The 22,673-nt window shown below is 53.7% G+C and overlaps 2 protein-coding genes and 2 pseudogenes across 7 annotated transcripts; all 4 read left to right on the top strand.

Moving 5' to 3' along the window:
- The first annotated feature begins 1,067 nt into the window (after nt 1-1,067).
- LOC121106478 lies at nt 1,068-4,162 on the top strand (annotated as a pseudogene).
- A 2,479-nt stretch (nt 4,163-6,641) lies between these two features.
- LOC121108844 (histidine triad nucleotide-binding protein 1-like) lies at nt 6,642-9,033 on the top strand. The gene is made up of 3 exons (XM_040656981.2): nt 6,642-6,785; nt 7,757-7,862; nt 8,696-9,033. The coding sequence occupies exons 1-3, from the start codon at nt 6,661-6,663 to the stop codon at nt 8,855-8,857; spliced, it is 393 nt and encodes a 130-aa protein (XP_040512915.1). The 5' UTR covers nt 6,642-6,660; the 3' UTR covers nt 8,858-9,033.
- A 3,182-nt stretch (nt 9,034-12,215) lies between these two features.
- On the top strand, nt 12,216-15,318 carry LOC121108845 (annotated as a pseudogene). The gene is made up of 3 exons (XR_005843483.2): nt 12,216-12,366; nt 13,334-13,440; nt 14,274-15,318. The product of XR_005843483.2 is annotated as a histidine triad nucleotide-binding protein 1-like (transcript).
- A 1,631-nt stretch (nt 15,319-16,949) lies between these two features.
- Nucleotides 16,950-20,896, top strand: LOC121108846 (histidine triad nucleotide-binding protein 1-like). 5 transcript variants are annotated; one of them, XR_005843484.2, is made up of 3 exons: nt 16,950-17,941; nt 18,913-19,019; nt 19,851-20,896. XR_005843484.2 is itself a non-coding variant. In XM_040656983.2 (3 exons), exons 1-3 carry the CDS (start codon nt 17,818-17,820, stop codon nt 20,010-20,012), a joined length of 342 nt encoding a protein of 113 aa, XP_040512917.1. In that variant the 5' UTR covers nt 17,722-17,817; the 3' UTR covers nt 20,013-20,896. The 5 variants fall into 5 exon arrangements, 2 of the variants coding, with proteins under 2 accessions (XP_040512916.1, XP_040512917.1); XM_040656983.2 differs by having other exon boundaries at nt 17,722-17,941; nt 18,964-19,019; XR_005843485.2 differs by lacking the exon at nt 16,950-17,941 and adding an exon at nt 18,268-18,612.
- Nucleotides 20,897-22,673: the final 1,777 nt, after the last annotated feature.

The following is a 22,673-nucleotide window of genomic DNA, read 5'->3' on the forward strand; positions in this document are numbered from 1 at the left end:
TGAGATTAAAACTCAGAAAGGAGACAAATATTTGCCCAACCGGTTTATTGTAAAACGTTTTGGTTAGCTAGGCCTGGGGATGGGAGGCGGATGACGAAAGCAATAGTGAAAAGACAGAAAAGAAAAGCAAGGATTTGTTACAGGAATGCAGAGATGGTTACCACCGCAGTGTGACAATGTTTCACGATTCTGGTTGGAAGCAGGGTGGGGGGCAGGTTCTCTTTCTCGGTCGATCACAGGCGGAAGGAAAACACAGCAAGGGAAAAGCGCGCGCAAAGTTTTTGCAGAGTCCATACATATATATATATCTATACTGTCTGGTTCTCCTTGGGTTGCTCATAGTAACGGCACGTCCAGCACCGGTGCAACAGTCAGAACAGACAGAAGTAAAGAAGGCACTGGGAATTGAGGGGCGTTTATTCTGCTCCCCGGCCCCGTCTTCCAGCTCAGGGGGCTGAGTACCCTGAGAATAGCTGGTCTCACTGCTAAAGCAGAAGTGAAGAAGGCGTTGAGAACTTCAGCCTTTTCCTCCTCCTCGATGGTGATGTTCCCCACCGCGTCGAATAAAGAAGGGAGATTCTCCTTGGCCCTCCTCTTGCTACTAATACGTTCGTAAAAACATTGTTTTAATCATCTCGAACAATGGCGGCCATATTAAGGTCTTGCTGGGCTTTGGCTTGTCGAATTTTCTCCCTGCGCATGCTAGCAACATCCTGGCACTCTCCCCGAGTTGCCCGTCCTTCATCCAAAGATGGCAAACTCCTGGCCTGCCCGCCAACATTTGACGGTCATTTGACGGGAGGGATCGGCACCAAAAAGCCCCCAGCGCCTAAGTCCCTGAGCCCCGATAAGCACCGGGCCGACGGGAGCGGAGCCGCCTACAGGGCGGGGACAAGCTTAAAGGGCAGGCGAGACAGCCAACCGAGGCGCGAGAACGGCCGGCACGGCTCTGTCGGCCCAATGAGCGCCGACGAGGGCCGAGCCGTGCCGAGCCGAGGCGAGCCGAGCGAGAGCCGAGCCGAGCCGAGCCGAGCCGTGCGGGGGAGGTTTGGGGCTGAGGGAGTGTTGTAGCGAGCGGGCGCCGTCATGGCCGGCGGGATCGTTAGGTCGCCGGCCGCCTGGCGCGGTGGCGCCGCTCTCTTGGGAAAAGTCGCCCGCCAGGAGTTCTCCGCCAACGTTATCCGCGAGGAGGAGCCGTTGTGGACGAGGAGGTAGCCGCGGCTTTGTCGTGCGTCGCGCGATTCTTCCCTTGCCCTCCCGTCCCACCCCTCCCCCACGCTAGCGCGCTCGCAGGCCCTCTGGAACGAGCGCCCGTTGCGGTGCCGGCGAGTGCGGCGGGGCGAGCGGCGACCTTGCCGCGGGGCGGGGCGGGCGGACGGGCCTTTCTGGCTGGTGATGCTCGCTACTACAGCGCCTCCTCTAAAACCCCGCGCTGCTTCGGTGCCTCGGGGCTGCCGTGGCGCATACTGGGTCGCTGGTGCCGTCTGGCTCGCCTGGCTTCCCAGCGCCACCGTGTGGTTGTGTGCGCGTGTGTAGAGGCGGGCCTGTGACGCTGAAGCGCTTGGTGGCAGCCGCGGACGCTTGTCGCGCGCGATATCAATCCCTTTGTCGCTGCTAGTCGTGCTAGTTCCATTAGAATTAGTTGACCGTGTCCTACAGGTCGGTGGTATTCACGTGTCGAAGGCGATAACCTTTGCCTCGATTTGGAAGTGTCTGATGCCAGCCTCACCGCGCTAATCCAAAATGTTCTTTCACCGGAGTCCGCGGTGTTCTTGAGGATGGAGAGTTAACACGGCCTCCTTCGGGATAACCCCAGGTTCTTTGAAAATGCCTTGGTCAAAAGTAGGATAGGAAGGCGATATTTGGCCATAACTGAAGGATGGTGAGCCACCGTTTGCCGCTTGAGTGGTTAAGCAGGGTCTTAATATGAGAGTGAAATAAGCGCAAATGGAGGTGCTTTTGTTTGGGTTTAAAATCGCTCTGTGCTCGTAGCAGCAGGAGCCTGTGAAAACATGGTTTTGTGCATAGAAGGGAGAGGGCTTTGCCAATTCAAAGATCACTTAGGAAGAATTGCTGTTTTGTCTTGCGTTTGGGATACGCGTTCAGTGGGGCGTAGCGATCTGCTTCAGCTATTGCCTTTCTCCGAAGCCAATCCCGTTTTAAGCGTGTCCTCTTCCTCCAGTGCCTTGCGTTCCATGATATTTCACCGCAAGCTCCTACGCTTTTTTCCTAGCCGCTCCCCAGAAGGCCGTTGTGAGGTTATCCGGAGCAGAAGATTGTGGCGCACCTGTAAGTACCGTGGAAGCTTTCTGTACACTAAACGGTGCCAGTAAGTGGTATGTAATTTAGTAGGCTTTGTCCCGTCGCCTCGTTTCCTCTCGATGTTGCAAAGAGGCACAGTAGGCTATTTGGGCTTTCCCGACGCCATAATCTTTTGCCTCTAGCTTGTAACGGAGCTGAGCGTTTTGACTAAGGGAAGTGAGAGAAAGCGATGCTCATTTCTGGGTACGTACTTGTAGTGCAAAATGCAGTGCTGTTCAGAAGTATGGCCCGATGCCTGTTCTCGCTGTTTCCAGACAGTGGTCATGGCTCTAATATGGAGAAGAGGGCTTGGGGTTTTGAGCAGGTCGGAGGCGAGGAAGGAGAGAGCTGGCTGAGGGGTGCTGGATGTTTCATTTTCAGCTACAGAAGTCAAGTCCCATGGCTTTGGCGTGGGCTCACAAAGCCTACATCGAGTTTTTCTTGTCTGCCAGAAAGACTTAGGTTGCCCGAAGATATAATGGGGGGCTGGAATCCCGAGACCAATCTGGCTTCTGTGCCCGATTTGTAGTCCGTTACTCTCTAGCTGGGGGTGGGGAGGGGGTTAGGAAGAAAAGGAAAAAAAAAGATGGCAAGTCCCATAGCTGTCCCTCCCCCCATTATGCGTAATCGGACTTTGTAGCTTTGCTTGGAACGTGTCAGTTGCAGAAAGGCAGTAATTTGAAGAGCAGCGCTTGAATGGCAAAGAACTAGTTAACCGCGTTCTGTGGCTGGTTCTCTGCTCGCCTTCCTTGGCTTCCTGCCCTCTCCACTCTTCACTGTGCTGTGGCATGCTCCGTTACGTAACGTTATTTCCTTCTCCAGCTTCTTGGCCGTTTGATGATTGATGGCGAGAAGTGTGCTGCTAACCTGGCCTGACCAATGGATTCCGGATGGCTGTGAGATACCCACCCTCAGCCCCTTCAGACTACCGCGCACGTCTCTGTATTCTGGGTGGCCGTCAGTTGGGCCAGCCTCCTGGCTAAGATGTTTGCACCGCAGGAGTTGCTGCACGCGTACGGATCGCCACCGAATGGATTTCACGTGTTGCCCGTCAGCCTAGCCACCGTTGACATATAATTGTTTTTGGTGGGTGCCTATGGAGGGTAATGAAAAGCTTTGAGCAGCATTTGCACAATAAAGATGGAGCATGGGGATATCATCTCTGTCTCGCTTGTCTTACTGATGGAATGATTCTGCAAGTTAAAACGGTGGGTCTCCGTCTCCCAAAGACAATATAGGATGTGCTGTGTGTTTGAGGCCTTGCCGTCTTCCCCCAGCTTCCAAATAAAGGGCGTGGGTTTTATCGCGTACTAGCAGCATCGACAAGCAGCAGGCGTAGAATTAGAGAAGAATAACGTAGGAAGAATGCTTCCAGCTGTCGTCTGTTGTATGGCCCCGTCGCGAGGCCGAACAAACTCCACCCGCATGATTTCTGACCGGTGCACGTCAGCCTGCTTTTAAGCAATCTCGGAGTTTTGCCACTGCTTTCTTTTCAGTCGCGGATTTTGCGACGTAGAGAATAATTTCTCCCGCGGAAACTTTCCCAAATGGAAAAGACTTTGTGATACTTGAGTCGGCGATTGTTGCGCTTCTGCTGTCTTTGAGACTCAGCTGCCCTTCTCCATTTCTCTTTTTTTAATATGAACAAAACATTAAAAAAAAAAAAAAAAAAAAAGAGTATTGTTCCGTAACCAGAAGGAGGGTAGCTACAGGCACCGTAAGGCTTTTACATGTAATCACCTCTCGCGCTTTGTTAGGCCTCTGGCTTTGCTTGAGTCTTTGTTGAATTGCAATTGCATTCAAGGCTTACTGGAGTGGGGGAGTTTCAAAATGCTAATAAATATTTGCATTAAAAATTAAATACTTGAAACTTGCTAAATGAAATTATTGTGCGGCCGTTCCTCAGAGAATCTCGATTTGTCAGCAGTAGATCCGCTTGCGGGACTGACGATCGCAGCTGTGAATGACTCTGAATTAAACCGTTTGAAGAAGCGGAATAAGACAACTTGTTACGTTTTTCCTGAATATCCAACCTGAAGCTCCCCCCGGCGCAGCTTAAGGCCGTTACCTCTTGTCCCGTCGCTGGTTACGTGGGAGAAGCGGCCAACCCCCACCACGCTACAACCACCTTTCGGGTAGTTGTAAAGAGGCGATAAGGTCTCTCTCCCCTGAGCCTCCCCTCCTCTGGACGAAACAATCCCAGTTCCCTCAACCGCTACCCATAGGTCTTGTGCTCCAGTCCCTTCACCAGCTTTGTTGCCCTCCTCTGGCCACGCTCCAGAGCCTCAACGTCTTTCTTGTAGTGAGGAGCCCAAAGCTGAACGCAGTACTCGAGGAGCGGCCTCACCAGCGCCGAGTACAGAGGGATGATCACCTCCCTAGTCCTGCTGACTACATGATTTCTGATCCAAGCCAGGATGCCGTTGGCCTTCTTGGCCCCTGGGCACGCTCTGGCTCATGTTCAGGTGGCTGTTGACTAATGCCTCCAGATCCGTTTCCTCCGCGCAGCTTTCCAGCCTCTCTGCCCCGAGCCTGTTGCGTTGCATGGGGTTGTTGTGACCAAAGTGCAGGACCCGGCGTTTGGTCTCGTAGATGCTCCTGCAATTGGCCTCGGCCCAGCGATCCAGCCTATCCGGATCCCTGTGTAGGGCCTTCCTACCCTCAGGCAGATCAAGCCTTCCTCCCAACATGGTGTGGCCTGCAAACTTGCTGAGGGTGCGCTCAATCCCCTCGTCCAGATCATCAATCAAATATAAATCAGGACCGGACCAAACGCTGACCCCCTGGGGAACACCGCTAGCGTCCACCGCCAGCTGGATTGAACTCCATTCACCACCACTATCTGGGCTGGCCATCCAGCCAGGTTCTGACCCGGCAGAGTACACCTGCCCAAGCCATGGGCTGCCATCTTCTCTGGGAGAATACCGTGGGAGACAGAGTCAAAGGCTTCACTGAAGTCTAGGTAGACTACATCCACAGCCTTTGCCTCATCCACTAGTCGGGTCACCTGGTCATAGAAGGAGATCGGGTCGGTCAAGCAGGACCTGTCTTTAAGGAACCCGCGCTGGCTAGGCCCGGTCCCCTGGTTGTCCCGCACACGCCCTGTGATCTGACTCCGGGTGATCTCCTCCATGACCTTCCCTGATACTGAGGTTAGGCTGACAGGCCTGTAGTTCCCCAGATCCTCCATCAACCCTTCTTGGAGGTGGGCATCTGTCTGGCTCCAAGTATCGGTAGCAAGACGGTTCGTTATATACGTATACCCAACGTGAGATTAAAACTCAGAAAGGAGACAAATATTTGCCCAACCGGTTTATTGTAGAAAGTTTTGGTTAGCTAGGCCTGGGGATGGGAGGCGGGATGACGAAAGCAATAGTGAAAAGACAGAAAAGAAAAGCAAGGATTTGTTACAGGAATGCAGAGATGGTTACCACCGCAGTGTGACAATGTTTCACGATTCTGGTTGGAAGCAGGGGTGGGGGGGCAGGTTCTCTTTCTCGGTCGATCACAGGCGGAAGGAAAACACAGCAAGGGAAAAGCGCGCACAAAAGTTTTTGCAGAGTCCATACATATATATATCTATACTGTCTGGTTCTCCTTGGGTTGCTCATAGTAACGGCACGTCCAGCACCGGTGCAACAGTCAGAACAGACAGAAGTAAAGAAGGCACTGGGAATTGAGGGGCGTTTATTCTGCTCCCCGGCCCCGTCTTCCAGCTCAGGGGGCTGAGTACCCTGAGAATAGCTGGTCTCACTGCTAAAGACAGAAGTGAAGAAGGCGTTGAGAACTTCAGCCTTTTCCTCCTCCTCCTCGGTGGTGATGTTCCCCACCGCGTCGAATAAAGAAGGGAGATTCTCCTTGGCCCTCCTCTTGCTACTAATACGTTCGTAAAAACATTGTTTTAATCATCTCGAACAATGGCGGCCAGATTAAGGTCTTGCTGGGCTTTGGCTTGTCGAATTTTCTCCCTGCGCATGCTAGCAACATCCTGGCACTCTCCCCGAGTTGCCCGTCCTTCATCCAAAGATGGCAAACTCCTGGCCTGCCCCGCCAACATTTGACGGTCATTTGACGGGAGGGATCGGCACCAAAAAGCCCCCAGCGCCTAAGTCCCTGAGCCCCGATAAGCACCGGCCGACGGGAGCGGAGCCGCCTACAGGGCGGGGACAAGCTTAAAGGGCAGGCGAGACAGCCAACCGAGGCGCGAGAACGGCCGGCACGGCTCTGTCGGCCCAATGAGCGCCGACGAGGGCCGAGCCGTGCCGAGCCGAGGCGAGCCGAGCGGAGCCGAGCCGAGCCGAGCCGAGCCGAGCGGGGAGGTTTGGGGCTGAGGGAGTGTTGTAGCGAGCGGGCGCCGTCATGGCCGGCGGGATCGTTAGGTCGCCGGCCGCCTGGCGCGGTGGCGCCGCTCTCTTGGGAAAAGTCGCCCGCCAGGAGTTCTCCGCCAACGTTATCCGCGAGGAGGAGCCGTTGTGGACGAGGAGGTAGCCGCGGCTTTGTCGTGCGTCGCGCGATTCTTCCCTTGCCCTCCCGTCCCACCCCTCCCCCACGCTAGCGCGCTCGCAGGCCCTCTGGAACGAGCGCCCGTTGCGGTGCCGGCGAGTGCGGCGGGGCGAGCGGCGACCTTGCCGCGGGGCGGGGCGGGCGGACGGGCCTTTCTGGCTGGTGATGCTCGCTACTACAGCGCCTCCTCTAAAACCCCGCGCTGCTTCGGTGCCTCGGGGCTGCCGTGGCGCATACTGGGTCGCTGGTGCCGTCTGGCTCGCCTGGCTTCCCAGCGCCACCGTGTGGTTGTGTGCGCGTGTGTAGAGGCGGGCCTGTGACGCTGAAGCGCTTGGTGGCAGCCGCGGACGCTTGTCGCGCGCGATATCAATCCCTTTGTCGCTGCTAGTCGTGCTAGTTCCATTAGAATTAGTTGACCGTGTCCTACAGGTCGGTGGTATTCACGTGTCGAAGGCGATAACCTTTGCCTCGATTTGGAAGTGTCTGATGCCAGCCTCACCGCGCTAATCCAAAATGTTCTTTCACCGGAGTCCGCGGTGTTCTTGAGGATGGAGAGTTAACACGGCCTCCTTTCGGGATAACCCCAGGTTCTTTGAAAATGCCTTGGTCAAAAGTAGGATAGGAAGGCGATATTTGGCCATAACTGAAGGATGGTGAGCCACCGTTTGCCGCTTGAGTGGTTAAGCAGGGTCTTAATATGAGAGTGAAATAAGCGCAAATGGAGGTGGTTTTGTTTGGGTTTAAAATCGCTCTGTGCTCGTAGCAGCAGGAGCCTGTGAAAACATGGTTTGTGCATAGAAGGGAGAGGGCTTTGCCAATTCAAAGATCACTTAGGAAGAATTGCTGTTTTGTCTTGCGTTTGGGATACGCGTTCAGTGGGACGTAGCGATCTGCTTCAGCTATTGCCTTTCTCCGAAGCCAATCCCGTTTTAAGCGTGTCCTCTTCCTCCAGTGCCTTGCGTTCCATGATATTTCACCGCAAGCTCCTACGCTTTTTCCTAGCCGCTCCCCAGAAGGCCGTTGTGAGGTTATCCGGAGCAGAAGATTGTGGCGCACCTGTAAGTACCGTGGAAGCTTTCTGTACACTAAACGGTGCCAGTAAGTGGTATGTAATTTAGTAGGCTTTGTCCCGTCGCCTCGTTTCCTCTCGATGTTGCAAAGAGGCACAGTAGGCTATTTGGGCTTTCCCGACGCCATAATCTTTTGCCTCTAGCTTGTAACGGAGCTGAGCGTTTTGACTAAGGGAAGTGAGAGAAAGCGATGCTCATTTCTGGGTACGTACTTGTAGTGCAAAATGCAGTGCTGTTCAGAAGTATGGCCCGATGCCTGTTCTCGCTGTTTCCAGACAGTGGTCATGGCTCTAATATGGAGAAGAGGGCTTGGGGTTTTGAGCAGGTCGGAGGCGAGGAAGGAGAGAGCTGGCTGAGGGGTGCTGGATGTTTCATTTTCAGCTACAGAAGTCAAGTCCCATGGCTTTGGCGTGGGCTCACAAAGCCTACATCGAGTTTTTCTTGTCTGCCAGAAAGACTTAGGTTGCCCGAAGATATAATGGGGGGCTGGAATCCCGAGACCAATCTGGCTTCTGTGCCCGATTTGTAGTCCGTTACTCTCTAGCTGGGGGTGGGGAGGGGGTTAGGAAGAAAAGGAAAAAAAAAGTGGCAAGTCCCATAGCTGTCCCTCCCCCCATTATGCGTAATCGGACTTTGTAGCTTTGCTTGGAACGTGTCAGTTGCAGAAAGGCAGTAATTTGAAGAGCAGCGCTTGAATGGCAAAGAACTAGTTAACCGCGTTCTGTGGCTGGTTCTCTGCTCGCCTTCCTTGGCTTCCTGCCCTCTCCACTCTTCACTGTGCTGTGGCATGCTCCGTTACGTAACGTTATTTCCTTCTCCAGCTTCTTGGCCGTTTGATGATTGATGGCGAGAAGTGTGCTGCTAACCTGGGCCTGACCAATGGATTCCGGATGGCTGTGAGATACCCACCCTCAGCCCCTTCAGACTACCGCGCACGTCTCTGTATTCTGGGTGGCCGTCAGTTGGGCCGGCCTCCTGGCTAAGATGTTTGCACCGCAGGAGTTGCTGCACGCGTACGGATCGCCACCGAATGGATTTCACGTGTTGCCCGTCAGCCTAGCCACCGTTGACATATAATTGTTTTTGGTGGGTGCCTATGGAGGGTAATGAAAAGCTTTGAGCAGCATTTGCACAATAAAGATGGAGCATGGGGATATCATCTCTGTCTCGCTTGTCTTACTGATGGAAATGATTCTGCAAGTTAAAACGGTGGGTCTCCGTCTCCCAAAGACAATATAGGATGTGCTGTGTGTTTGAGGCCTTGCCGTCTTCCCCCAGCTTCCAAATAAAAGGGCGTGGGTTTTATCGCGTACTAGCAGCATCGACAAGCAGCAGGCGTAGAATTAGAGAAGAATAACGTAGGAAGAATGCTTCCAGCTGTCGTCTGTTGTATGGCCCCGTCGCGAGGCCGAACAAACTCCACCCGCATGATTTCTGACCGGTGCACGTCAGCCTGCTTTTAAGCAATCTCGGAGTTTTGCCACTGCTTTCTTTTCAGTCGCGGATTTTGCGACGTAGAGAAATAATTTCTCCCGCGGAAACTTTCCCAAATGGAAAAGACTTTGTGATACTTGAGTCGGCGATTGTTGCGCTTCTGCTGTCTTTGAGACTCAGCTGCCCTTCTCCATTTCTCTTTTTTTTAATATGAACAAAACATTAAAAAAAAAAAAAAAAAAAAAAGGAGTATTGTTCCGTAACCAGAAGGAGGAGTAGCTACAGGCACCGTAAGGCTTTTACATGTAATCACCTCTCGCGCTTTGTTAGGCCTCTGGCTTTGCTTGAGTCTTTGTTGAATTGCAATTGCATTCAAGGCTTACTGGAGTGGGGGAGTTTCAAAATGCTAATAAATATTTGCATTAAAAATTAAATACTTGAAACTTGCTAAATGAAATTATTGTGCGGCCGTTCCTCAGAGAATCTCGATTTGTCAGCAGTAGATCCGCTTGCGGGACTGACGATCGCAGCTGTGAATGACTCTGAATTAAACCGTTTGAAGAAGCGGAATAAGACAACTTGTTACGTTTTTCCGAATATCCAACCTGAAGCTCCCCCCGGCGCAGCGCAAGGCCGTTACCTCTTGTCCCGTCGCTGGTTACGTGGGAGAAGCGGCCAACCCCCACCACGCTACAAGCACCTTTCGGGTAGTTGTAAAGAGGCGATAAGGTCTCTCTCCCCTGAGCCTCCCCTCCTCCGGACGAAACAATCCCAGTTCCCTCAGCTGCTACCCATAGGTCTTGTGCTCCAGTCCCTTCACCAGCTTTGTTGCCCTCCTCTGGCCACGCTCCAGAACCTCAACGTCTTTCTTGTAGTGAGGAGCCCAAAGCTGACGCAGTACTCGAGGAGCGGCCTCACCAGCGCCGAGTACAGAGGGATGATCACCTCCCTAGTCCTGCTGACTACATGATTTCTGATCCAAGCCAGGATGCCGTTGGCCTTCTTGGCCCCCTGGGCACGCTCCTGGCTCATGTTCAGGCGGCTGTTGACTAATGCCTCCAGATCCGTTTCCTCCGCGCAGCTTTCCAGCCTCTCTGCCCCGAGCCTGTTGCGTTGCATGGGGTTGTTGTGACCAAAGTGCAGGACCCGGCGTTTGGTCTCGTAGATGCTCCTGCAATTGGCCTCGGCCCAGCGATCCAGCCTATCCGGATCCCTGTGTAGGGCCTTCCTACCCTCAGGCAGATCAAGCCTTCCTCCCAACATGGTGTGGCCTGCAAACTTGCTGAGGGTGCGCTCAATCCCCTCGTCCAGATCATCATCAAAATATAAATCAGGACCGGACCAAACGCTGACCCCCTGGGGAACACCGCTAGCGTCCACCGCCAGCTGGATTGAACTCCATTCACCACCACTATCTGGGCCTGGCCATCCAGCCAGGTTCTGACCCGCAGAGTACACCTGCCCAAGCCATGGGCTGCCATCTTCTCTGGGAGAATACCGTGGGAGACAGAGTCAAAGGCTTCACTGAAGTCTAGGTAGACTACATCCACAGCCTTTGCCTCATCCACTAGTCGGGTCACCTGGTCATAGAAGGAGATCGGGTCGGTCAAGCAGGACCTGTCTTTAAGGAACCCGCGCTGGCTAGGCCCGGTCCCCTGGTTGTCCCGCACACGCCCTGTGATCTGACTCCGGGTGATCTCCTCCATGACCTTCCCTGATACTGAGGTTAGGCTGACAGGCCTGTAGTTCCCCAGATCCTCCATCAGACCCTTCTTGGAGGTGGGCATCTGTCTGGCTCCAAGTATCGGTAGCAAGACGGTTCGTTATATACGTATACCCAACGTGAGATTAAAACTCAGAAAGGAGACAAATATTTGCCCAACCGGTTTATTGTAGAAGTTTTGGTTAGCTAGGCCTGGGGATGGGAGGCGGGATGACGAAAGCAATAGTGAAAAGACAGAAAAGAAAAGCAAGGATTTGTTACAGGAATGCAGAGATGGTTACCACCGCAGTGTGACAATGTTTCACGATTCTGGTTGGAAGCAGGGGTGGGGGGCAGGTTCTCTTTCTCGGTCGATCACAGGCGGAAGGAAAACACAGCAAGGGAAAAGCGCGCACAAAAGTTTTTGCAGAGTCCATACATATATATATATCTATACTGTCTGGTTCTCCTTGGGTTGCTCATAGTAACGGCACGTCCAGCACCGGTGCAACAGTCAGAACAGACAGAAGTAAAGAAGGCACTGGGAATTGAGGGGCGTTTATTCTGCTCCCCGCCCCGTCTTCCAGCTCAGGGGGCTGAGTACCCTGAGAATAGCTGGTCTCACTGCTAAAGACAGAAGTGAAGAAGGCGTTGAGAACTTCAGCCTTTTCCTCCTCCTCGGTGGTGATGTTCCCCACCGCGTCGAATAAAGAAGGGAGATTCTCCTTGGCCCTCCTCTTGCTACTAATACGTTCGTAAAAACATTGTTTTAATCATCTCGAACAATGGCGGCCAGATTAAGGTCTTGCTGGGCTTTGGCTTGTCGAATTTTCTCCCTGCGCATGCTAGCAACATCCTGGCACTCTCCCGAGTTGCCCGTCCTTCATCCAAAGATGGCAAACTCCTGGCCTGCCCCGCCAACATTTGACGGTCATTTGACGGGAGGGATCGGCACCAAAAAGCCCCCAGCGCCTAAGTCCCTGAGCCCCGATAAGCACCGGGCCGACGGGAGCGGAGCCGCCTACAGGGCGGGGACAAGCTTAAAGGGCAGGCGAGACAGCCAACCGAGGCGCGAGAACGGCCGGCACGGCTCTGTCGGCCCAATGAGCGCCGACGAGGGCCGAGCCGTGCCGAGCCGAGGAGCGAGCCGAGCCGAGCGGAGCCGAGCCGAGCCGAGCCGAGCCGAGCGGGAGGTTTGGGGCTGAGGGTGTTGTAGCGAGCGGGCGCCGTCATGGCCGGCGGGATCGTTAGGTCGCCGGCCGCCTGGCGCGGTGGCGCCGCTCTCTTGGGAAAAGTCGCCCGCCAGGAGTTCTCCGCCAACGTTATCCGCGAGGAGGAGCCGTTGTGGACGAGGAGGTAGCCGCGGCTTTGTCGTGCGTCGCGCGATTCTTCCCTTGCCCTCCCGTCCCACCCCTCCCCCACGCTAGCGCGCTCGCAGGCCCTCTGGAACGAGCGCCCGTTGCGGTGCCGGCGAGTGCGGCGGGGCGAGCGGCGACCTTGCCGCGGGCGGGGCGGGCGGACGGGCCTTTCTGGCTGGTGATGCTCGCTACTACAGCGCCTCCTCTAAAACCCCGCGCTGCTTCGGTGCCTCGGGGCTGCCGTGGCGCATACTGGGTCGCTGGTGCCGTCTGGCTCGCCTGGCTTCCCAGCGCCACCGTGTGGTTGTGTGCGCGTGTGTAGAGGCGGGCCTGTGACGCTGAAGCGCTTGGTGGCAGCCGCGGACGCTTGTCGCGCGCGATATCAATCCCTTTGTCGCTGCTAGTCGTGCTAGTTCCATTAGAATTAGTTGACCGTGTCCTACAGGTCGGTGGTATTCACGTGTCGAAGGCGATAACCTTTGCCTCGATTTGGAAGTGTCTGATGCCAGCCTCACCGCGCTAATCCAATGTTCTTTCACCGGAGTCCGCGGTGTTCTTGAGGATGGAGAGTTAACACGGCCTCCTTTCGGGATAACCCCAGGTTCTTTGAAAATGCCTTGGTCAAAAGTAGGATAGGAAGGCGATATTTGGCCATAACTGAAGGATGGTGAGCCACCGTTTGCCGCTTGAGTGGTTAAGCAGGGTCTTAATATGAGAGTGAAATAAGCGCAAATGGAGGTGGTTTTGTTTGGGTTTAAAATCGCTCTGTGCTCGTAGCAGCAGGAGCCTGTGAAAACATGGTTTGTGCATAGAAGGGAGAGGGCTTTGCCATTCAAAGATCACTTAGGAAGAATTGCTGTTTTGTCTTGCGTTTGGGATACGCGTTCAGTGGGACGTAGCGATCTGCTTCAGCTATTGCCTTTCTCCGAAGCCAATCCCGTTTTAAGCGTGTCCTCTTCCTCCAGTGCCTTGCGTTCCATGATATTTCACCGCAAGCTCCTACGCTTTTTTCCTAGCCGCTCCCCAGAAGGCCGTTGTGAGGTTATCCGGAGCAGAAGATTGTGGCGCACCTGTAAGTACCGTGGAAGCTTTCTGTACACTAAACGGTGCCTGTAAGTGGTATGTAATTTAGTAGGCTTTGTCCCGTCGCCTCGTTTCCTCTCGATGTTGCAAAGAGGCACAGTAGGCTATTTGGGCTTTCCCGACGCCATAATCTTTTGCCTCTAGCTTGTAACGGAGCTGAGCGTTTTGACTAAGGGAAGTGAGAGAAAGCGATGCTCATTTCTGGGTACGTACTTGTAGTGCAAAATGCAGTGCTGTTCAGAAGTATGGCCCGATGCCTGTTCTCGCTGTTTCCAGACAGTGGTCATGGCTCTAATATGGAGAAGAGGGCTTGGGGTTTTGAGCAGGTCGGAGGCGAGGAAGGAGAGAGCTGGCTGAGGGGTGCTGGATGTTTCATTTTCAGCTACAGAAGTCAAGTCCCATGGCTTTGGCGTGGGCTCACAAAGCCTACATCGAGTTTTTCTTGTCTGCCAGAAAGACTTAGGTTGCCCGAAGATATAATGGGGGGCTGGAATCCCGAGACCAATCTGGCTTCTGTGCCCGATTTGTAGTCCGTTACTCTCTAGCTGGGGGTGGGGAGGGGGTTAGGAAGAAGGAAAAAAAAAAGATGGCAAGTCCCATAGCTGTCCCTCCCCCCATTATGCGTAATCGGACTTTGTAGCTTTGCTTGGAACGTGTCAGTTGCAGAAAGGCAGTAATTTGAAGAGCAGCGCTTGAATGGCAAAGAACTAGTTAACCGCGTTCTGTGGCTGGTTCTCTGCTCGCCTTCCTTGGCTTCCTGCCCTCTCCACTCTTCACTGTGCTGTGGCATGCTCCGTTACGTAACGTTATTTCCTTCTCCAGCTTCTTGGCCGTTTGATGATTGATGGCGAGAAGTGTGCTGCTAACCTGGGCCTGACCAATGGATTCCGGATGGCTGTGAGATACCCACCCTCAGCCCCTTCAGACTACCGCGCACGTCTCTGTATTCTGGGTGGCCGTCAGTTGGGCCGGCCTCCTGGCTAAGATGTTTGCACCGCAGGAGTTGCTGCACGCGTACGGATCGCCACCGAATGGATTTCACGTGTTGCCCGTCAGCCTAGCCACCGTTGACATATAATTGTTTTTGGTGGTGGTGCCTATGGAGGGTAATGAAAAGCTTTGAGCAGCATTTGCACAATAAAGATGGAGCATGGGGATATCATCTCTGTCTCGCTTGTCTTACTGATGGAAATGATTCTGCAAGTTAAAACGGTGGGTCTCCGTCTCCCAAAGACAATATAGGATGTGCTGTGTGTTTGAGGCCTTGCCGTCTTCCCCCAGCTTCCAAATAAAAGGGCGTGGGTTTTATCGCGTACTAGCAGCATCGACAAGCAGCAGGCGTAGAATTAGAGAAGAATAACGTAGGAAGAATGCTTCCAGCTGTCGTCTGTTGTATGGCCCCGTCGCGAGGCCGAACAAACTCCACCCGCATGATTTCTGACCGGTGCACGTCAGCCTGCTTTTAAGCAATCTCGGAGTTTTGCCACTGCTTTCTTTTCAGTCGCGGATTTTGCGACGTAGAGAAATAATTTCTCCCGCGGAAACTTTCCCAAATGGAAAAGACTTTGTGATACTTGAGTCGGCGATTGTTGCGCTTCTGCTGTCTTTGAGACTCAGCTGCCCTTCTCCATTTCTCTTTTTTTAATATGAACAAAACATTAAAAAAAAAAAAAAAAAAAAGAGTATTGTTCCGTAACCAGAAGGAGGAGTAGCTACAGGCACCGTAAGGCTTTTACATGTAATCACCTCTCGCGCTTTGTTAGGCCTCTGGCTTTGCTTGAGTCTTTGTTGAATTGCAATTGCATTCAAGGCTTACTGGAGTGGGGGAGTTTCAAAATGCTAATAAATATTTGCATTAAAAATTAAAGACTTGAAACTTGCTAAATGAAATTATTGTGCGGCCGTTCCTCAGAGAATCTCGATTTGTCAGCAGTAGATCCGCTTGCGGGACTGACGATCGCAGCTGTGAATGACTCTGAATTAAACCGTTTGAAGAAGCGGAATAAGACAACTTGTTACGTTTTTCCGAATATCCAACCTGAAGCTCCCCCCGGCGCAGCGTAAGGCCGTTAGCTCTTGTCCCGTCGCTGGTTACGTGGGAGAAGCGGCCAACCCCCACCACGCTACAAGCACCTTTCGGGTAGTTGTAAAGAGGCGATAAGGTCTCTCTCCCCTGAGCCTCCCCTCCTCCGGACGAAACAATCCCAGTTCCCTCAGCCGCTACCCATAGGTCTTGTGCTCCAGTCCCTTCACCAGCTTTGTTGCCCTCCTCTGGCCACGCTCCAGAACCTCAACGTCTTTCTTGTAGTGAGGAGCCCAAAGCTGAACGCAGTACTCGAGGAGCGGCCTCACCAGCGCCGAGTACAGAGGGATGATCACCTCCCTAGTCCTGCTGACTACATGATTTCTGATCCAAGCCAGGATGCCGTTGGCCTTCTTGGCCCCTGGGCACGCTCCTGGCTCATGTTCAGGCGGCTGTTGACTAATGCCTCCAGATCCGTTTCCTCCGCGCAGCTTTCCAGCCTCTCTGCCCCGAGCCTGTTGCGTTGCATGGGGTTGTTGTGACCAAAGTGCAGGACCCGGCGTTTGGTCTCGTAGATGCTCCTGCAATTGGCCTCGGCCCAGCGATCCAGCCTATCCGGATCCCTGTGTAGGGCCTTCCTACCCTCAGGCAGATCAAGCCTTCCTCCCAACATGGTGTGGCCTGCAAACTTGCTGAGGGTGCGCTCAATCCCCTCGTCCAGATCATCAATCAAATATAAATCAGGACCGGACCAAACGCTGACCCCCTGGGGAACACCGCTAGCGTCCACCGCCAGCTGGATTGAACTCCATTCACCACCACTATCTGGGCCTGGCCATCCAGCCAGGTTCTGACCCGGCAGAGTACACCTGCCCAAGCCATGGGCTGCCATCTTCTCTGGGAGAATACCGTGGGAGACAGAGTCAAAGGCTTCACTGAAGTCTAGGTAGACTACATCCACAGCCTTTGCCTCATCCACTAGTCGGGTCACCTGGTCATAGAAGGAGATCGGGTCGGTCAAGCAGGACCTGTCTTTAAGGAACCCGCGCTGGCTAGGCCCGGTCCCCTGGTTGTCCCGCACACGCCCTGTGATCTGACTCCGGGTGATCTCCTCCATGACCTTCCCTGATACTGAGGTTAGGCTGACAGGCCTGTAGTTCCCCAGATCCTCCATCAGACCCTTCTTGGAGGTGGGCATCTGTCTGGCTCCAAGTATCGGTAGCAAGACGGTTCGTTATATACGTATACCCAACGTGAGATTAAAACTCAGAAAGGAGACAAATATTTGCCCAACCGGTTTATTGTAGAAAGTTTTGGTTAGCTAGGCCTGGGGATGGGAGGCGGGATGACGAAAGCAATAGTGAAAAGACAGAAAAGAAAAGCAAGGATTTGTTACAGGAATGCAGAGATGGTTACCACCGCAGTGTGACAATGTTTCACGATTCTGGTTGGAAGCAGGGGTGGGGGGGCAGGTTCTCTTTCTCGGTCGATCACAGGCGGAAGGAAAACACAGCAAGGGAAAAGCGCGCACAAAGTTTTTGCAGAGTCCATACATATATATATATCTATACTGTCTGGTTCTCCTTGGGTTGCTCATAGTAACGGCACGTCCAGCACCGGTGCAACAGTCAGAACAGACAGAAGTAAAGAAGGCACTGGGAATTGAGGGGCGTTTATTCTGCTCCCCGGCCCCGTCTTCCAGCTCAGGGGGCTGAGTACCCTGAGAATAGCTGGTCTCACTGCTAAAGACAGAAGTGAAGAAGGCGTTGAGAACTTCAGCCTTTTCCTCCTCCTCGGTGGTGATGTTCCCCACCGCGTCGAATAAAGAAGGGAGATTCTCCTTGGCCCTCCTCTTGCTACTAATACGTTCGTAAAAACATTGTTTTAATCATCTCGAACAATGGCGGCCAGATTAAGGTCTTGCTGGGCTTTGGCTTGTCGAATTTTCTCCCTGCGCATGCTAGCAACATCCTGGCACTCTCCCCGAGTTGCCCGTCCTTCATCCAAGATGGCAAACTCCTGGCCTGCCCCGCCAACATTTGACGGTCATTTGACGGGAGGGATCGGCACCAAAAAGCCCCCAGCGCCTAAGTCCCTGAGCCCCGATAAGCACCGGGCCGACGGGAGCGGAGCCGCCTACAGGGCGGGGACAAGCTTAAAGGGCAGGCGAGACAGCCAACCGAGGCGCGAGAACGGCCGGCACGGCTCTGTCGGCCCAATGAGCGCCGACGAGGGCCGAGCCGTGCCGAGCCGAGGCGAGCCGAGCGGAGCCGAGCCGAGCCGAGCCGAGCCGAGCGGGGGAGGTTTGGGGCTGAGGGAGTGTTGTAGCGAGCGGGCGCCGTCATGGCCGGCGGGATCGTTAGGTCGCCGGCCGCCTGGCGCGGTGGCGCCGCTCTCTTGGGAAAAGTCGCCCGCCAGGAGTCTCCGCCAACGTTATCCGCGAGGAGGAGCCGTTGTGGACGAGGAGGTAGCCGCGGCTTTGTCGTGCGTCGCGCGATTCTTCCCTTGCCCTCCCGTCCCACCCCTCCCCCACGCTAGCGCGCTCGCAGGCCCTCTGGAACGAGCGCCCGTTGCGGTGCCGGCGAGTGCGGCGGGGCGAGCGGCGACCTTGCCGCGGGGCGGGGCGGGCGGACGGGCCTTTCTGGCTGGTGATGCTCGCTACTACAGCGCCTCCTCTAAAACCCCGCGCTGCTTCGGTGCCTCGGGGCTGCCGTGGCGCATACTGGGTCGCTGGTGCCGTCTGGCTCGCCTGGCTTCCCAGCGCCACCGTGTGGTTGTGTGCGCGTGTGTAGAGGCGGGCCTGTGACGCTGAAGCGCTTGGTGGCAGCCGCGGACGCTTGTCGCGCGCGATATCAATCCCTTTGTCGCTGCTAGTCGTGCTAGTTCCATTAGAATTAGTTGACCGTGTCCTACAGGTCGGTGGTATTCACGTGTCGAAGGCGATAACCTTTGCCTCGATTTGGAAGTGTCTGATGCCAGCCTCACCGCGCTAATCCAAATGTTCTTTCACCGGAGTCCGCGGTGTTCTTGAGGATGGAGAGTTAACACGGCCTCCTTTCGGGATAACCCCAGGTTCTTTGAAAATGCCTTGGTCAAAAGTAGGATAGGAAGGCGATATTTGGCCATAACTGAAGGATGGTGAGCCACCGTTTGCCGCTTGAGTGGTTAAGCAGGGTCTTAATATGAGAGTGAAATAAGCGCAAATGGAGGTGGTTTTGTTTGGGTTTAAAAATCGCTCTGTGCTCGTAGCAGCAGGAGCCTGTGAAAACATGGTTTGTGCATAGAAGGGAGAGGGCTTTGCCAATTCAAAGATCACTTAGGAAGAATTGCTGTTTTGTCTTGCGTTTGGGATACGCGTTCAGTGGGACGTAGCGATCTGCTTCAGCTATTGCCTTTCTCCGAAGCCAATCCCGTTTTAAGCGTGTCCTCTTCCTCCAGTGCCTTGCGTTCCATGATATTTCACCGCAAGCTCCTACGCTTTTTTCCTAGCCGCTCCCCAGAAGGCCGTTGTGAGGTTATCCGGAGCAGAAGATTGTGGCGCACCTGTAAGTACCGTGGAAGCTTTCTGTACACTAAACGGTGCCTGTAAGTGGTATGTAATTTAGTAGGCTTTGTCCCGTCGCCTCGTTTCCTCTCGATGTTGCAAAGAGGCACAGTAGGCTATTTGGGCTTTCCGACGCCATAATCTTTTGCCTCTAGCTTGTAACGGAGCTGAGCGTTTTGACTAAGGGAAGTGAGAGAAAGCGATGCTCATTTCTGGGTACGTACTTGTAGTGCAAAATGCAGTGCTGTTCAGAAGTATGGCCCGATGCCTGTTCTCGCTGTTTCCAGACAGTGGTCATGGCTCTAATATGGAGAAGAGGGCTTGGGGTTTTGAGCAGGTCGGAGGCGAGGAAGGAGAGAGCTGGCTGAGGGGTGCTGGATGTTTCATTTTCAGCTACAGAAGTCAAGTCCCATGGCTTTGGCGTGGGCTCACAAAGCCTACATCGAGTTTTTCTTGTCTGCCAGAAAGACTTAGGTTGCCCGAAGATATAATGGGGGGCTGGAATCCCGAGACCAATCTGGCTTCTGTGCCCGATTTGTAGTCCGTTACTCTCTAGCTGGGGGTGGGGAGGGGTTAGGAAGAAAAGGAAAAAAAAAGATGGCAAGTCCCATAGCTGTCCCTCCCCCATTATGCGTAATCGGACTTTGTAGCTTTGCTTGGAACGTGTCAGTTGCAGAAAGGCAGTAATTTGAAGAGCAGCGCTTGAATGGCAAAGAACTAGTTAACCGCGTTCTGTGGCTGGTTCTCTGCTCGCCTTCCTTGGCTTCCTGCCCTCTCCACTCTTCACTGTGCTGTGGCATGCTCCGTTACGTAACGTTATTTCCTTCTCCAGCTTCTTGGCCGTTTGATGATTGATGGCGAGAAGTGTGCTGCTAACCTGGGCCTGACCAATGGATTCCGGATGGCTGTGAGATACCCACCCTCAGCCCCTTCAGACTACCGCGCACGTCTCTGTATTCTGGGTGGCCGTCAGTTGGGCCGGCCTCCTGGCTAAGATGTTTGCACCGCAGGAGTTGCTGCACGCGTACGGATCGCCACCGAATGGATTTCACGTGTTGCCCGTCAGCCTAGCCACCGTTGACATATAATTGTTTTTGGTGGGTGTCTATGGAGGGTAATGAAAAGCTTTGAGCAGCATTTGCACAATAAAGATGGAGCATGGGGATATCATCTCTGTCTCGCTTGTCTTACTGATGGAAATGATTCTGCAAGTTAAAACGGTGGGTCTCCGTCTCCCAAAGACAATATAGGATGTGCTGTGTGTTTGAGGCCTTGCCGTCTTCCCCCAGCTTCCAAATAAAAGGGCGTGGGTTTTATCGCGTACTAGCAGCATCGACAAGCAGCAGGCGTAGAATTAGAGAAGAATAACGTAGGAAGAATGCTTCCAGCTGTCGTCTGTTGTATGGCCCCGTCGCGAGGCCGAACAAACTCCACCCCATGATTTCTCTGACCGGTGCACGTCAGCCTGCTTTTAAGCAATCTCGGAGTTTTGCCACTGCTTTCTTTTCAGTCGCGGATTTTGCGACGTAGAGAAATAATTTCTCCCGCGGAAACTTTCCCAAATGGAAAAGACTTTGTGATACTTGAGTCGGCGATTGTTGCGCTTCTGCTGTCTTTGAGACTCAGCTGCCCTTCTCCATTTCTCTTTTTTTAATATGAACAAAACATTAAAAAAAAAAAAAAAAAAAAAGGAGTATTGTTCCGTAACCAGAAGGAGGAGTAGCTACAGGCACCGTAAGGCTTTTACATGTAATCACCTCTCGCGCTTTGTTAGGCCTCTGGCTTTGCTTGAGTCTTTGTTGAATTGCAATTGCATTCAAGGCTTACTGGAGTGGGGGAGTTTCAAAATGCTAATAAATATTTGCATTAAAAATTAAAGACTTGAAACTTGCTAAATGAAATTATTGTGCGGCCGTTCCTCAGAGAATCTCGATTTGTCAGCAGTAGATCCGCTTGCGGGACTGACGATCGCAGCTGTGAATGACTCTGAATTAAACCGTTTGAAGAAGCGGAATAAGACAACTTGTTACGTTTTTCCGAATATCCAACCTGAAGCTCCCCCCGGCGCAGCGCAAGGCCGTTAGCTCTTGTCCCGTCGCTGGTTACGTGGGAGAAGCGGCCAACCCCCACCACGCTACAACCACCTTTCGGGTAGTTGTAAAGAGGCGATAAGGTCTCTCTCCCCTGAGCCTCCCCTCCTCCGGACGAAACAATCCCAGTTCCCTCAGCCGCTACCCATAGGTCTTGTGCTCCAGTCCCTTCACCAGCTTTGTTGCCCTCCTCTGGCCACGCTCCAGAACCTCAACGTCTTTCTTGTAGTGAGGAGCCCAAAGCTGAACGCAGTACTCGAGGAGCGGCCTCACCAGCGCTGAGTACAGAGGGATGATCACCTCCCTAGTCCTGCTGACTACATGATTTCTGATCCAAGCCAGGATGCCGTTGGCCTTCTTGGCCCCTGGGCACGCTCCTGGCTCATGTTCAGGCGGCTGTTGACTAATGCCTCCAGATCCGTTTCCTCCGCGCAGCTTTCCAGCCTCTCTGCCCCGAGCCTGTTGCGTTGCATGGGGTTGTTGTGACCAAAGTGCAGGACCCGGCGTTTGGTCTCGTAGATGCTCCTGCAATTGGCCTCGGCCCAGCGATCCAGCCTATCCGGATCCCTGTGTAGGGCCTTCCTACCCTCAGGCAGATCAAGCCTTCCTCCCAACATGGTGTGGCCTGCAAACTTGCTGAGGGTGCGCTCAATCCCCTCGTCCAGATCATCAACCAATATAAATCAGGACCGGACCAAACGCTGACCCCCTGGGGAACACCGCTAGCGTCCACCGCCAGCTGGATTGAACTCCATTCACCACCACTATCTGGGCCTGGCCATCCAGCCAGGTTCTGACCCGGCAGAGTACACCTGCCCAAGCCATGGGCTGCCATCTTCTCTGGGAGAATACCGTGGGAGACAGAGTCAAAGGCTTCACTGAAGTCTAGGTAGACTACATCCACAGCCTTTGCCTCATCCACTAGTCGGGTCACCTGGTCATAGAAGGAGATCGGGTCGGTCAAGCAGGACCTGTCTTTAAGGAACCCGCGCTGGCTAGGCCCGGTCCCCTGGTTGTCCCGCACACGCCCTGTGATCTGACTCCGGGTGATCTCCTCCATGACCTTCCCTGATACTGAGGTTAGGCTGACAGGCCTGTAGTTCCCCAGATCCTCCATCCGACCCTTCTTGGAGGTGGGCATCTGTCTGGCTCCAAGTATCGGTAGCAAGACGGTTCGTTATATACGTATACCCAACGTGAGATTAAAACTCAGAAAGGAGACAAATATTTGCCCAACCGGTTTATTGTAGAAAGTTTTGGTTAGCTAGGCCTGGGGATGGGAGGCGGGATGACGAAAGCAATAGTGAAAAGACAGAAAAGAAAAGCAAGGATTTGTTACAGGAATGCAGAGATGGTTACCACCGCAGTGTGACAATGTTTCACGATTCTGGTTGGAAGCAGGGGTGGGGGCAGGTTCTCTTTCTCGGTCGATCACAGGCGGAAGGAAAACACAGCAAGGGAAAAGCGCGCACAAAAGTTTTTGCAGAGTCCATACATATATATATATCTATACTGTCTGGTTCTCCTTGGGTTGCTCATAGTAACGGCACGTCCAGCACCGGTGC

This window comes from Gallus gallus (assembly GCF_016699485.2).
Source record: "Gallus gallus isolate bGalGal1 chromosome W unlocalized genomic scaffold, bGalGal1.mat.broiler.GRCg7b W_unloc7, whole genome shotgun sequence".
NCBI lineage: Eukaryota > Metazoa > Chordata > Aves > Galliformes > Phasianidae > Gallus > Gallus gallus.